General features: G+C 39.6%; 1 protein-coding gene across 1 annotated transcript in view; it reads right to left on the reverse strand.

Moving 5' to 3' along the window:
- plekhh2.L (pleckstrin homology, MyTH4 and FERM domain containing H2 L homeolog) overlaps positions 1 to 16,561 on the reverse strand; it is a 77,914-nt gene that overhangs the window by 1,754 nt on the left and 59,599 nt on the right. Inside the window, exons 16-24 of the mRNA XM_041562502.1 lie at positions 15,675 to 15,755; positions 15,025 to 15,204; positions 14,059 to 14,167; positions 13,232 to 13,344; positions 10,984 to 11,163; positions 10,465 to 10,562; positions 8,277 to 8,454; positions 2,689 to 2,844; positions 1,809 to 1,906 (exon numbers count right to left, since the gene is read on the reverse strand). Of these exons, the coding sequence (XP_041418436.1) occupies positions 1,809 to 1,906; positions 2,689 to 2,844; positions 8,277 to 8,454; positions 10,465 to 10,562; positions 10,984 to 11,163; positions 13,232 to 13,344; positions 14,059 to 14,167; positions 15,025 to 15,204; positions 15,675 to 15,755 (1,193 nt within the window). The remainder of the gene's footprint in view (positions 1 to 1,808; positions 1,907 to 2,688; positions 2,845 to 8,276; positions 8,455 to 10,464; positions 10,563 to 10,983; positions 11,164 to 13,231; positions 13,345 to 14,058; positions 14,168 to 15,024; positions 15,205 to 15,674; positions 15,756 to 16,561) is intronic.

The raw sequence follows: 16,561 nt of genomic DNA on the forward strand, positions 1-16,561 counted from the left end.
ACCAATTGAAATGTATTAATAAAATCTAAGTTTTTAACTTTGGGAAGAATAGGCTGTATTCAAATCGTTTGAATCGAAGTTTTAGTGCAGACGATCGAAATTGAAACAAAGTATTTGCCCCAAAAAAGTCCACCAAATGACTCCAAATTCGGCAGGTTTTAGATGGCGAATGGTCGAAGTTTTAAAGAGACAGTACATGATAAATTTCGATATTCGAATAGTCACATTTTTTTCAAATTCGAATCGAATTTTTGCCTATTCCATATTCGAAGTGCACAAAAATAGCTAAAAATTTTTTACTTCGAATTTTAACTTCCACCCTTGATAAATCTGCCCCTAAGTCTACTAGAAAATCATGTAAACATTAAATAAACACCATAAGCTGGTTTTGCATCCAGTAAGTAAGTTACTATTTTATTATTACAGACAAAAAGGAAATAATTTTAAAAAATTTGGATTATTTGATTATAATACACAGAAGCCATGAATATCTTGTAAATGATATCCTTATAAACGGTGACTAGTGATGTCATCAGTTATGAACAGTGACTAGTGATGTCATCAGTTATGAACAGTGACTAGTGATGTCATCAGTTATGAACTGTGAGTAGTGATGTCATTTTTGTCACATGACTCACTAAAACTTGTGTATTATAATAAATAAAGTACCCCCTGTTGGAAAATATTAGAAGTTACCTGGGAGTTCCATGACCTTCGGTCTGGTGTTTTTATATGGTCATGGAACTCCTCTGTGACATAATATCCTTTTATTTTACAACAGGGGGTACTTTATTCACTATATATATATATATATATATGGCAAACCCCACCGTGGCCATCTGTTTGGCCTTGTTTTATTTTAAGGGAAAGGGGTGAGAAACATGCAGGGGGTTATTTACTAAACCACCATTTATCTGGTTGGGCTTTTTTTGGGGCAAAAACTCAAAAAAACTTGAATTTTTCGAGATTTATTATACCTCGATGCTGCAAAAAGCCCAAATCCGAAAATCTGCCATTGGACACCTGTTGATGTCCTGTATAAGTCAATGGCAAATGTCTACATTGGGTTTGGCCCGATAATCCGATGATTTCTGGGTTTTCAGGCAAAAACTCAAAAAAACATACAATTCTTTTTTCTGAGTTTTTACCGATCTGATCAAATCAAGTTAATTTACTAATAAATAAAGCAAAATTAGGCATGGAATTTGGTTGAGATTTTCTTATTGCGTCAATGAGATCAATTTGGATTTTAGTAAATATCCCCCACAGTAAACAGTTAAAAAAAAACACTTGCAGATTGGCTGCTCTAGATGCAGTATGTATAGGAAATAGGAGCAGATTAAAGGGGTTGTTCACCTTTAAATTAACTGTTAGTATGATGTAGAGAGAGATATTCTGAGACAATTTGCAATTGGTTTTCATTTCTTATTATTTGTGGTTTTTGACTTATTTAGTTTTTTATTCAGCAGCTCTCCAGTTTGTAATTTCAGCCATCTGGTTGCTAGGATCCAAATACCCCTAGCAACCATGTATTGATTTGAATAAGAGACTGGAATATAAATAGGAGAGGCCTGAATAAAAGATGAGTAATAAAAAGTAGCAATTACAATACATTTGTAGCCTTACAGTGAGCCCCATTTGAAAGCTGGAGAAAGTCAGAAGAAGAAGGCAAATAATTCAAAAACTATAAAGATAAATAAATAATGAAGACCAATTGAAAAGTTGATTAGAATTGGCCATTCTATAAGATACTAAAAGTTCACTTAAAGGTGAACCACCCCTAAAAATCAGAAGTGATATTTCCGCACCTGTTCTTGTAGGTGAGCCGTACTGTGCGGGAGCCGTCGCATTTCCCAGGGTGCTGCTCTTTGGACGCTTGTTCCCATTTTGAGATGATGTCACAGATCTAAGGCAAAGAGGCATTTTAGGATAGACTAAATCACATGTGTGGGACCAAGGTTTTTCATCGGTGGGCTCATTTATCAACACTGAGCAATTTTGCCTGTGGGCAGTAACCCATAGCAACCAATCAGCACTTTTCAGGCAGCTGCAGGTAGAACAAAGGCAAATTTGCCCTCTGTCCCCTTTTGACTGTTCATAAGACCAGAATTCCATGTTTGCCCATACACTGTTTTTAATGAGGGTTTTTTTTGTGAATGTTGTGCCGGTAGCAGGAGGTAGCAATCATAAATCTAAAAATCCTGACTGATAGGGGATGCTGGGAGATGCGCAATACTGCCCAGCCATGAGCTGAAGAGGACTGAAGAAGAAAATATCTTCCTTTGCTATTCTCTATTTTTGGTAATTGTTTGGGCAGATTCATAGACGACCCATGATTTGTGATAAAAAGTAGGGATATACTGAATCCACTATTTTGGATTCGGTCAAACCCCGAATCCTTCGCAAAAGATTCGGCTGAATACCGAACCGAATCCAAAACCTATTTGCATATGCAAAATAGGGTAGGGCATATGCAAAGTAGGGTGGGAAGTGGAAAACATTTTTTACTTACTTGTTTTGTGACAAAAAGTCACGCGATTTCCCTCCCGTCCCCCAATCTGCATATACAAATTAGGATTTGGTTCGGCCGGGCAGAAGGATTCGGCCGAATCCGATTCCTGCTGAAAAAGTCTGAATCCCGAACTGAATCCTAGATTCGGTACATCCCTAATACAAAGATCTATTTACTTTGAGGTTCCACTGTAGGCAGTGCTCAAAATGCTTTCCTGACGGATCATCTGTAAAGAGAGCGAATCCCGAGAGCCCCGGCTTCCTCATGCCAATGTCCTGGTTGAGCGTATATAGGAATTCTTCTACTGTGGTCGATGCGTGAAATCCGACCACCTGATAGAAACATGAAGTAAATTTTGAATTTTACAATGTCAGGGTTTCCATTCCATAAAATCGACTTTATTTATGTAAAACATTTCTAACAATGGCTGTGTTCCAAAGTAAACCCTACCCAAGCACCATTTTCTTGATCATTTAGCTTTTGGATGCCACTGATCTATTGATGTGTAAAGATCTTATTTTGGTTCTCCCTCAGCTGGACATGAGAATTTTATAGGGTGGCTAAGCCCTACTTCACTCCCACAGGCAGCAGCAGATTGGTTAGTGCCTCCTCTGATGCTCCTTGAAGGCCAATTGTTTAGGAACTGTAATATCATGTACAACATAGGCTTACGGTTAAACCACAATAGCTGGTGGTGCATCTAGGAAGATCTGCAGGTTCTAGGATTGGTTAGTGGTAAAAAGAAGGATTTTGACTGGTATGTGGTTCGGAGGAGTGCACAATTTCTGAGTGTTTGGTGGTTTGGGAAGAGGGCAGGTATTGTGGTTAGGAAGTGGTTAGGATGCAGGTAGCGAGACATCTTGACCCGTCCTCAAAGTTTTCAGAATTTAATTTAGGCCTGTTCTCAGAACAATGAAAGTAAAATTGACAGCATATTGGGAGATTAAACTGAGAATTGATTTGGTCACCAGGATAGCAAGACATTTTTATTTTATAAGTTCACCCAGTGCAAAAAGTACCAAATAAAAACATAAGGGTGCATTGACTTAGCCTCAAAAAAGTCTAAGTCCATAAAAACCTCAAGGTCACCTGCCAAAAGGCACAACATAACCTGAAGTCTCCCATCTCATGAAGCTACGGGGGAGTTCCTTTGTCCCCGACCTCCCTGGCCTAAAGGCTTGCAAGACGCAATGGTCTTCAGATTCCCTTCACCGCAAGGCTAGGGGGTCCCTTTTCCCTTCCCCTTCAAGCCATAAGAAATATGAGGGCTCACGAAAAACAAAAGCCCTTTGAAAGGGTACCAGCGTTTTTGTGCCCACAGTGGGGCTGGGTTCGGGGTGCCAAAAAGCTCCAAAGCAAAGCAACCCGGGCCCATGGCCATGGTCAAGTGGTTCTCTGTTCTCTCAGTGGGGTTGGCTACTTCCCCGATGGTGGTCACTTTAAAAATGTCCACATATTTGTACCACGAAGGGAATATCGAAAGTTCTACCCCTACCCAACCTCCTATATAACCTTGTTTAATATTTGCAACGTGAAAGTACGCAAAGAAAAACAGATTTTAAAAGCCTTTTAGATGAGAACGAAAGTGAATTATCTCTGAGTAGTTTTGAAAGTCAATAAGGAAACAAACAGCTTATTTATTTAATGAGTTAAATTAGCCTCATTATTTTATTCTTGTTTCTGTCTTGAGTTTGGTTTGTTCTGTTCACTCTTCTTGCATTAACAGCGAGGTAAGGAAAATTACTTGTTCTTTGTAACTTCAGTAATTACTACGTTTTTGCAGCATTTTTAGATCAATCCTTCATTGGGTTGGGAGCCGGCAGTTGGGGGTATACTGGCCAGGAAGTAAAGTGATTATGAAAAGGTCGGTTTAGAGGCTGAATTTTAGAAGTTTCTTTTGGGTCCACCAGACCCTTCTGATCTACTTTTCTAAAAACCCATTTGCCCCATCCCTTCCTGCCATGTCTAGAGTAAGACTTGGAAACTGAACCCATGCAGGTCTTTCACATTTACTGCATTTGATATGTCATTTTCAGCTCTGGAAAACGGTAATTTTGCGCAACAAAAAGGCTGTACAGGTATGGGATCCCTTAACTGGAAACCCAGTATCCAGAAAGCTCAGACAGAAAGGCTGTCTTCATTTTATCCAAATAATCCAAATGTTAAAAAATTATGTCCTTTTTCTCTGTAATAAAAAAACAGTAGCTTGTACTAAGATATAATTAATCCTTATTGGAAGCGAAACCAGCCTATTGGGTTTATTTTATGTTTACATGATTTTCTAGTAGATTTAAGGTATGAAGATCCTAATTACGGAAAGACCCATTCTCTGGAAAATCCCAGGTCCTGAGCATTCAGGATGTATAATAACCAGCATTGGGGCAGGGCTGCTTCAGATCACAGTGTTTGAGAATGACTATCATTTCTGACTGCAGAACCCAACATGCTTCACCCAAGGTTTATTCACCTGTTGGCCAACCTCATGCTCAGAAGTCTGTTGAGTTGTACTTCCCTGGTGATCTAAGCCCACCCAAGTGTATGGACTGTTTGTATAATATCCATTAGTACAGATAAAGAATAAAATTCTGTGTATGCAGATTCCCCTGGGAGTTCTCCTGACTTAGATGGATTCAGCTCACAAACTAGACTTGGTCACTAGTACCCTGGCCTTGAGGCAGAGCCACCCGTTTGGCTGTAAGAGCAGTTGTTTGTTTTTCTGTGCTATGGACTGGTAACTCCCTTTTACTCCTGTACTTTCTCATGTTACACGTTCCCAAGTCTAAAAACCCTGTGATTTCATTGTTCAGTGGCTCTTTGTGTGTTCAGAATTTACGGAGCTTGTGTCAAATAAACTCAAGGGATCTCCAGTTCCTGAAATTCAATGACAGTTCCATTAATAATTACTGCTTTATTGGGACACCCCTAGATCCATGTCTGTATTAGAAATGAGCGAAGAGAATGTTAATGGTCGTTTTCCCCAAAAACACAGTTTAATGTGGGTAACCAATCATAGCTCTGCCTTTGCACAGGAAAGGTGAAACTGGGGTTCCTTATTAGGGCTGTTGAAATGCAGGGGGTCATGCCCAGAGGGTTCGTGTTGGTGGCTGGTACCCTACATTACTGAGCTTTATCAGCTCTCCTGAATTGCTTTAGAAAGCAGCCAACTGGAACTGGAGTAGTACTACTAAAGTTTTTTTTGGGAAACTTTACATTGAAGCAGTACTTATAATTCTAAAGATGTATAATGCAACGACACCTGTTCTTGACATACTTAAGGCATTCTACAGGTTAACGGGGTGGTTCACCTTTGGATTAACTTTTAGTATGTTTAATGAATGGCCAACTCTAAGCAAATTTTCAATTACCGTATATACTCAAGTATAAGCCGACCCGAGTATAAGCCGAGGTACCTAATTTTACCTACGAAAACTGGGAAAACTTATTGACTCTAGTATAAGCCTAGACATAACTACAGCCCTGTCTCCCAGCAGCGCACATTCCGCCAAAGCGACCCCCCCAGCGATCAACCGGACTTCTTTGCAAAGTTGATGGTGACAGAGAATTGCCAAACGGATTACTGTGTGCATTGTCCCACTGTCCCACTACCACGTGTAGAGGGTGCTGTTTGATATTGCCATCACTGTTAATCCTTCATATAACCAACAGAGGGCGCTGTGTGATATTGCAGTCACTGTTATTCTATCATATAACCAACAGAGGGCGCTGTGTGATATTGCCATCACTGTTAATCTTTCATATAACCAACAGATGGCGCTGTGTGATATTGCCATCACAGTTATTCTTTCATATAACCAACAGAGGGTGCTGTGTGATATTGCCATCACTGTTAATCTTTCATATAACCAACAGATGGTGCTGTGTGATATTGCCATCACTGTTATTCTTTGATATAACCAACAGAGGGCGCTGTGTGATATTGCAGTCACTGTTAATCTTTCATATAACCAACAGAGGGTGCACTGTTATTCTTTCATATAACCAACAGAGGGCGCTGTGTGATATTGCAGTCACTGTTAATCTTTCATATAACCAACACACACTGTTATTCTTTCATATAACCAACAGATGGTGCTGTGTGATATTGCAGCCACTGTTATTCTTTCATATAACCAACAGAGGGCGCACTGTTATTATTTCATATAACCAACAGATGGTGCTGTGTGATATTGCAGTCACTGTTATTCTTTCATATAACCAACAGAGGGCACACTGTTATTCTTTCATATAACCAACAGAGGGCGCTGTGTGATATTGCAGTCACTGTTATTCTTTCATATAACCAACAGAGGGCGCACTGTTATTCTTTCATATAACCAACAGAGGGCTCTGTGTGATATTGCAGTCACTGTTATTCTTTCATATAACCAACAGAGGGCGCACTGTTATTCTTTCATACAACCAACAGAGGGCGCTGTGTGATATTGCAGTCACTGTTATTCTTCCATATAACCAACAGATGGCGCTGTGTGATATTGCAGTCACTGTTATTCTTTCATATAACCAACAGAGGGCGCACTGTTATTCTTTCATATAACCAACACAGGACGCTGTGTGATATTGCAGTCTCTCCCCAAGCGAACTGTTGGTATAGGAATGATTAAAAGTGACTGCAATCTCAGCTACTGCCCACTGACTCGAGTATAAGCCGAGGTAGACTTTTTCAGCACATTTTGGATGCTGAAAAACTCGGCTTATACTCGAGTATATATATTTTTTTTTAGAGTTTTTATAGTTTTTTAAAATGATTTGCCTTATTTTTCAAACTCTTTCCAGCTTTCATGTGTGGAGTCACCGACCCCATCAAAAAAAACGCTCTGTAAGGCTACAGTCTACTCATCTGTCTATTTAAGCCTCTCTCCTATTCATAGTCCAGTCTCTTATTCAAATCAATGCATGGTTGCTAGGGGAATTTGGACCCTAGCAACCAGATGGCTGAAATTGCAAACTCGAGAGCTGCTGAATAAAAAGCTAAATAAGTCAAAAACCACCAATAATAAAAATTGAAAACCAACTGCAAAATGTATACTTCTCTACATCATAGTAAAGGGGTTATTTATTAAAATCTGAATGTTAAAATCTTGAAAAATTCGAGAATCTTTAGAGAAAAAAAAACCTCATCGTTTTTGAGAATTATTATACCCTGATGCTGCAAAAAGCCGGAATCTAAAAATCTGCCATGTCAGACCTGTCGAGGTCCTGTATAAGTCAATGGGAGAGGCACCTATCTCAATTTGAATCCGACTTTTTCTGGGTTTTCAGGAAACAACTCAAAAAATTACAGCAATTTGGGGAAAAGGCCGAAAAATGTTAGCGATTCGGATTTTCACTCACGTTTTTCTGCAATCCAAGTAAATTGAGGGTTTTTTTTTTACAATAAATAAGCTAAAATCGGGCATAGGAATTTGGTTGTGTTTTTTTTTTTAATAAAATAGGAGATAAATTTGGATTTTAGTAAATAACCCCCTTAAGTTAATTTAAAGGTGAACAGCCCCTTTCATGTTCCCTGTCTAAGCTATGAGAAATATTTAAAGGGGAACTATCCGATCTGGTCTGATGTACCCCCTTAGTTGCTATGACACCTCCTGTGGGCTATTTGTATTTGTATTATTATAACACTGCCGGGATGAAGGATAACAGATTATACAAACTAACACCTTCATATAAGAAATAAATAATATGGGGGATAGAGAGGGAAATGTTTGACTCGATTACACTGTTCTGCACAGAGAAGACCGACTGGTACCTGATATGTTCCGTTCATGAAATGCACAGGGATGCTGAATGGTAGGGAATGGTGATACGGGTTCCTCAGCAGAATGGAGAGGATTTCCATCCTGGAAGGTTTGGCTTGGCGGTCGCCATTCTGCTGACTCCTCTCCACGCAGCGCTGGCAGTAAATGGCGTATTTCCCCGCTTCAGTCCTGGGAAAAGAACGAGACGACGGGGGTGCTGGGTTATACAAATCCCCACAACATGGCTCCATAATGGTTTCGTCATCTCCTACAGTCTGCGGAACCAGCAGGGGCCCATTTATGCACAGGACTCGCAGAATCTTTTCTCAATGATCCAGCACATGGGCACTGTGAGCACACTAACCACTTACATGCCGTTACGCTCACATAAATGCACTATATATCTATATCTATATATATATATCTATATATATATATATACAGTATATACTATATATATATATATATATACACACACATCAGTGTCCGAGTTACAAGGGGCCCTGGCAATGCAAAAAGCCTGGGGCCACATCTAACTTATTCAAATTAAGAGTATCTGACCTGTTAAAGGGGAAGTAAAGACTAAAATAGAATAAGGCTAGAAATGCTGTATTTTGTATACTAAACATAAACATGAACTTACTGCACCACAAGCCTAATCAAACAAATGATTTATGCTTTCAAAGTTGGCCACAGGGGGTCACCATCTTGTAACTTTGTTATACATCTTTGCAAGACCAAGACTGTGCACATGCTCAGTGTGGTCTGGGCTGCTTAGGGATTGTCATAAATGATCAAAACAGCACAAGTCAAATAATATCTGCCAGAAGCTGATACAGCAAGACTGATTAATAATCAGAATATACAGACTGCACTGGGTCCTGTGTTGTCATGTAATCTAATGTGGACTTTATAGTTTTTGTATTGTTTAATACAAACTTTCTCCAACTCTGCAGAACCAGTGGCTGCAGCAAAATAATCCCCCAAATAGAATCTCAGTTTATCTGTTTAAATCTGGCTCCATGATCTTTGTCCCTGCAGCTGGAGTTGGAACCAGTAAAGGGGATGTAAAGGCAAAAATAAAATCCAATACAAATCTCTACACAGTCGCCGACTGCTCTACAGGGAAACAAACAAAGCTGCTTGAGTTCTGCATGGCTGGGAAGTAAGGCGGGGGCTCCCCCTGCTGTTCATAAGTATGATTGTTTCCCTGCAGAGCAGTTAGGGACCGTCTGACAATTCCTATCCACAGCAGTAAATGAAGGGAGAATTTCACTGCATACAGTCAGGTTTCTTGTAAAAACAGTACATATTTTTTAATTAAAGTACATTGGAGATAGGTTTCTTTTTCTTTAAGTAAGTAAAAATGTGATTTTGTTTTTTTGCCTTTACATGCCCTAACATACGTACTAAACTCCCAGTAATCTCTTGGTGGTATTCTAGCTGCCACAGAGCAATCCTGGCTAATTACTGACTGATAAGCTTCTATGGTTTACTACCCTGGGGTAACTTTAGTTCATTTTCCCCATTGTTGCATTGCCTCAATTTGCCTCAGTAGCTGCATTTTAAAGGGATTGTTGACCTTTAAAAGAACTGTTAGTATGATGTAGAGTTATTCTTTCTGAGACAATTTGCAATTGCTTTTCATGTTTTATTATTTGTGTTTTTTGATTTATTTAGCTTTTTATTCAGCAGCTGCAATTTCAGCAGTCTGGTTGCTAGGGTCCAAATTCCCCTAGCAACCATGCACAGATTTGAATAAGAGACTGGAATATGAATAGAAGAGGCCTGAATAAAAAGATAAGGAATAAAAAGTAACAATAACAACACATGTGTAGCCTTACAGAGCATTTGTTTTCAGTTGGAGGTCAGTGACCCCCGTTTGAAAGCTGGAAAGAGTCAGAGAAAGAAGGCAAATAATTCAAAAGCTATAAAAAAGAAATAATGAAGACCAATTGAAAAGTTGCTTAGCATTAGCTATTCTATGTACTAAAATGTAACTTAAGGGTAAACCACCACTTTAAGGTGATTATGGATGTGAAAAGTCAGGTCTAGAGAGGCGTTGACAATTGCAGCTGCTGTGTGAACTGACTCATAGAGAACAATGATAACTAACTGCCGGAGAGACACAAGATGTCAGTTAAAGTACCCTATGCACAGCTGGAATATTCTGGGACTGAATGATCCAAAACAAAATACCTGATATCAGCATTTTTGCTCAAGTAAAGCTTCAGCAGCCAGATATATGGGAACTGGGGAAGGAAGAGCCCCGTGCAGAGAGCGAGTAGCTGCCAACCCTTTAAACGACAGAGAGAAATGAGATTTATATGAGAACTAGTGATGGGTGAATAAATTCGCCTGGCACGAATTTGTGGTGAATTCCTACAAATAAATTTGCGAATCTCCCGCGAAAATTTGCCGGCGTCAATTTCCGATTTTCACAATTTTTTTCGTGAAAATGTTAAATTGCTAGATTTTTTCGTGAAAACGTTCGAATTGCTCAATTTTTTCGTGAAAATGTTCGAATTTCATGTTTTTTTCGTGAAAATGTTCGTATTTTGAAGATTTTTTTGTGAACTTCCTGATTTCCGATTTTTCGCGAATTTTTCGCTGTTACGCAAATTTTGCGGGAAATTCGCAAAGAGAGATTCGCCCATCACTAATGAGAACTATATCTCTTCGATACTGATATATATGGTGAAGCTTGTGATACGGCACCTGGATGGGACTGGCCTGGTTGTTTGGCTGCCGGTGCCTCGTCTGTTTAATCAGCTGACAGTAAATCTCATTCTGCAGCTCCGGGTGGGTCAGACAAACCTGCAGGGCACTCTGGGCCAGGGACACATGGTAGTCAATGGCCGGCGAATCCACAGCCGCATTGAGGAATAACTGACAGGTCTGCAATCAGAATTCACACACAAGTCACATTGTAATGTCACGTGAAACAACACACAACCCTTGTCTGAACTAACTGCCAGTTATAACGATTTACCGATATCTCCTATATTTTAATTTGAATACAGAGATATTTTATACTACAATTAACTTTGTACATCAGTGAAAATAACTGCTGAAGTTTCATCTGCTTACGATTATTTCTTAAGCTGCGCTGCCCCCTAGTGGTCTTTTTTTAGAGGAAGGAGGCTCAATGCAAACAGAGTAATTAAAAATATTAAAGGGAAACTCATAAAATTTCATATACGTTGCGGCATACTGAAATATGAAACTTTCCAAATACAATCAATTAAAAATTCTGTACCGTCAATCTTCACTATCTTCCGCTTTCTCTCCATTCTCTCTTCATGCGGCAGTTGGGTGTCAGATATTCACTGACAGTTAGATCCAATGTATCTTATAGAGAGGCTCCTTTTGCCTAGAAGATGTATTAGAGCTCACTCAAAAACTGATTCCAGTACAAACAAAATCTAACAGATTCTGCATGTAGAGAGACAGGATTTGTAGCGATTTTAAAAGAGGGAGTCCTAATACAACTCCACACTGCTGCGTGAAGAGAGAATGACGAGAAACAGATGCTGAGAGGGGGGTTGTGAAGAGCAACTTAATTATTTCAAAAACGGTTTAGAATTCTTAATTGATTATATTTAGAAAATTTCTCATTTCATGATAAAGCTTATGATTAACTTTTATTTTCACCATAATTCCCCTGTACTTTTCTGTTTCTTTTTAAGTGGTCCCTGAATTTTTGTGCCACTACAGCTTCGGAGGGCTGCATATACTGTATACAGGTATGGGATCCATGATCTAGTAACCCATTGTCCAGAAAGCTCGAAATTACGGAAAGTCCGTCTCCCATAGAATCCATTTTACCAAATAATCCATATTTTTAAAACTGAGTTCCTTTTTCTGTGTAATAATAAAACAGAAGCTTGTACTTGATCCCAACTAAGATATAATTAATCCTTATTGGAAGCAAAACCAGCCTATTGGGTTTATTTAAAGTTTACATGATTTTCTAGTAGACTTAAGTTATGAATATCCAAATTACGGAAAGATCTGTTATCTGGAAAAGCCCAGGTCCCGAGCATTCTGGATAACAGGTCCCATACCTGTATATAATTGTTATGCAATATGCCCAACGTTTTGCTGAGTTTCCACATACTCACCCCTTTACAAAGTTTTTGGGGTCCACACTACCCTAGACTCAGACGAATTTAGGGGCTACCTTTGTTCAGGTTGTTTCTACTCACTCTCTGACCTACTCAAAAAGAAGGCTGACTGGGGAACCAAACAAGTCCCTAGAGAATGCTCACAATAAATCTAGACAAATATTAAAGGAGAAGGAAAGCTATTGGCTATTGCCAATAGATTAGCCACAATAGTACAAGCTATAACTCTATAATTATTCTGCAGAATGCTTTACAATATGTGAGTAAACAGCTCTAGAAGGTGTCGTTGTTTAGGATAGCAGCTGCCATATTAGCTTGGTGTCCCATCACTTCCTGCCTGAGTCTCTCCCTGCTCACTCATAGCTCTGGGCTCAGATTACAGCAGGGAGGGGAGTAGGAGAGAGGAGCAAACTGAGCATGCTCAAGCCCTAGCCCTGGAGGTTTAAGATGAAAACAGGAAGTCTGATACAGAAGCCCATGAGTACACAATAGAAGGAAAGAAATGTGGTGTTTCTTTTGACAGAGGACTCAGAGCAGCATTACTTTGAGGGTTTACTGATGTATTTATATAGACCTTTCTGATAAAGCTCACTTAGTTTTAACCTTTCCTTCTCCTTTAATTACACATTGTGCATGGCAAATTAGCATTTATCGTTTAGATGCATGAGGAAGAATGCTTTGTTCTGGGGATTTTATATGTGTTTGCTTTTGAAGAAATGAGGTAGCAAGTCTAGGTATCCCAGATAATGCTCATTTTGGTTTGCAAGAACACCTCCCAGCTGAAGGGTCTCGCTTGATATAAAAGTATTTTTTGGGGAAATGCATATGTATCCCTTTACCTTAAATAATTTAAGTGCTTCAGTTTGTAGGGCTTCTGAAGGCAAAGTGGTGAGTGCAGAAGTTATTGCTTCTTTACTGTGGCAGAGAACCGGATGCCTCCAAATCTGGGTGCCTGAATGGGGAGAAATTCATTATAAAAAGCCTTCAAGCATTGCATCTGGTATGTGTACTGGGGGCTTATAATGCTCATGTGTCACATGAGTGGCAGCCATAATAGCCCATCACTTACTATACTGGATTGTTTCTGTAATCCAAAATGCATTTATATTTAATATAGAAAGACCTCTAGAGAGCAGATTTGTAAATGAACCAGGCCCTGTGGTTCCCATGTAGCAGTGATCCCCAACCAGAGTTACTCATGAGTAACATGTTGCTCCCCAAACCCCTTGAATGTTGCTCCCAGTGGCCTCAAAGCAGGAGCTTATTTTTGAATTCCAGGCTTGGAGGCAAGTTTTGGTTGTATAAAAACCAGTTGTACTGCTAAACAGAGTCTCCTGTAGGCTGCCAGTCCTCATAGGGGCTACAGAATACACAATCACAGCTTTTGTTATTTCATTCTTGTGTTGCTCCCCATCTATTTCAGCATTTAAAAGTTGCTCACAGTTGACCGATTCAGTTGTACCTAGCCATGTGACCCATAGCCTTGCCACCACTGCTGGTTCATGCCTTCGGTAAAATACCCCCTACTAAAAAGGAGGTTCTTGGTCAGTAAATCCTTATTTCATTAGTTCATTGGGGGGTACGGCAATAACAAAATCAAGATCCACAGGAGGCTGGGGGACAATGATGCTTTAGATGAGATTCTACTAAATACATCGCTACTTACATGGTTCTCCTTCGGAACTCAAAAGCTTGCAAACCAGCTGCTCAAACTCAGTCCCCACGTTGGCACCAGTCATTCCAGCGGCCATGGTTAAGTGATAATGCCAAGTCTCCTAGGAAGATATAAAGAATCACATGAGGGGTTAACCATTTTTCCAAAAGCGTATTTAATGCGTAGAAATTGAATACAGGGCTTTTCTGAGAAATCCAAAGTGTTATATTATAATAATATTAAATTGTTATTATTTTTATAGCACCAAATTTTACCCAGAGCTTTACTGAGAGGTTTCACAGGGCCCTTCCCCAGTGGAGCTCATACACACATTATAGGGCAGTGGGTTGTTGGACTTTTTGGCTCAAGTCCTCCTTGGAGGACCAACCAAAGTATCAGTCATAGTTCCAATTACATCTATGACATAAAATACATCTTCATCAAACACAAGTGGAACATACAAACTACAGGCAGAGAGTATGCTTGGAACTTGACTAAGTATCCCTGGGCTGCCAGGCAGCAATGTTAGCCACTGTTTGAAGGAGGAGGTAGAACAATGGGAAGTCAAGTTGATTTTTATACACAGGATGCCCCATGCAAATAGAATTATTCAATATCATTGGCGCTTGTTGAGTATTTGATGTGCAGTTGAAGAGTCTTCAGAGAGTAACCTTGTAAATCAAGAAAAATCAACATTCTACATCAGGGCTGTCCAACTAGAGGTCCACATGTCATATATGGCCTTTTAGGGTATTTTTGCCTCTAACTGGGCCAGTTCATAAAAGATGATGTTCCAGATCAAGGGTATATTGTTAGTTACTTGTAGATACTGGAATTGGGTGAAGTTGTACACTAGTTTAGCCCAACCAAAAGGTTATTACAAAAGCTATAAAAGCTCCTTCAGCCAACTAGCTACAATAGGGTGCACTTCTGTAGACCTTAATCCCATGAAATAAAGCTGAACTTCAGCGATCTTACTTTCTCTTGCTTGGATCCAATAAGGAGGTATGTGGGATCTTGCTCTTTGGGGTGAATTACAATGGTGTAATGGGTTGATAACAAACTCCGTCCGCTGGTCTCATAATCTTCATCAGAATCGCAGGATCTGTCCACTTCCTCAACTTTCGCTTCCCAAAGTTTGATTTGTTCCAAAGGAAACTGTCATACATAAATAATGCTAGATAACTATTTATTTAAAAACAATGAGGCACAAGCTAAATACTTCAGTGTGGTGGAGCTACTCAGTTATGGAATCCCAGCGGGAACTGGCATTGCTGTTTTGATAATGAAGTGCCCTCCAGTTGGCGAATTGTCATGGGAAATGGTGGCCTGAATGCTTGGTTTAGAAGACAATTACTTTTGAATGAACCATCTCTCAGATACGAGACTACATTTATTTTATTTCGGAAGAATGCGTGGATCTTTTTCTAATTCCATGATTGGCTTGTATAATGGCCCTTTAAATGGAAAACATAGTCCAAGCCCATACATTACAATCTCCACAGTTGGGGTATTTTTTTTAAGAGGCCGAAGAAGAGCCTTGGGAACAAGTGTTTTCTACGTAGCAGATATCTAAGGAAATCAATGTGATATGCAGCAGTCAGACAGCGATTAATCACTACACATACCTTTTCCTCCTGACTTCGGAAGTAATATAAGGTTTTGCCAACCAATGTACACCAGACTCGCTTTGAATATCCATGTTTAACCTGAAATGTACACCATAAATATTATTCATTGTTTTTTGTAAAAATCCAAACAATTGAGGCCATGCACCTGATCCATCTGACTGTGTGAGTAAACTCCACTCCTTTTGAGGTTCACTGTTTTTGGACTGCACAGGGTACAGAGACTTATTGGGAGGTAAGCATCTTTCCCAGCAAGAAAAGGGGTGGATACATTTTTAAGGAGTAATTTCATATCTTTTTCCATGTTTTTTATTTGATTAAGTTTTACTTACCGTATATACTCGAGTATAAGCCGAGTTTTTCAGCCGCTTATACTCGGGCCAAGCGCAAAAACGGTCACCGGCGTACAAGAATAGTCGCCGGAGTACAAGAATAGTCTCCAAGAATAGTCTCCAAGAATAGTCTCCAAGAATATTCGCCGGCGTCCAAGAATGGTCGCCGGCATCCAAAAACGAGACGCCGGCACCTCCAATGGGAGAAGAAACCCTCAATTTTTTGATTGAAACTTACCAGAAGCTGCTGCATTTCTCACCCTAGGCTTATACTCGAGTCAATAAGCTTTCCCAGTTTTTGGAGGTAAAATTAGGTACCTCTGCTTATACTCGGGATGGCTTATACACGAGTATAGGTATGTATTCCTAAAATAGCATTTAATGGGGGAAGGTGTCCCTCCAACTGTAAATGAGCCCAATAATGCATTTAAATGCTTTAACTGTTTTAGGTCATAACTCTTAAAATGATCTGTTTGCCTTGTACTTTTTGCTTTAAATTTCCCGGCAGTTACAAATATTTGTAGAAAAGAATGTAAAGTGCAGCGAGGGAGGCTG

This window comes from Xenopus laevis, chromosome 5L, assembly GCF_017654675.1.
Source record: "Xenopus laevis strain J_2021 chromosome 5L, Xenopus_laevis_v10.1, whole genome shotgun sequence".
Classification (NCBI taxonomy): Eukaryota; Metazoa; Chordata; class Amphibia; order Anura; family Pipidae; genus Xenopus; species Xenopus laevis.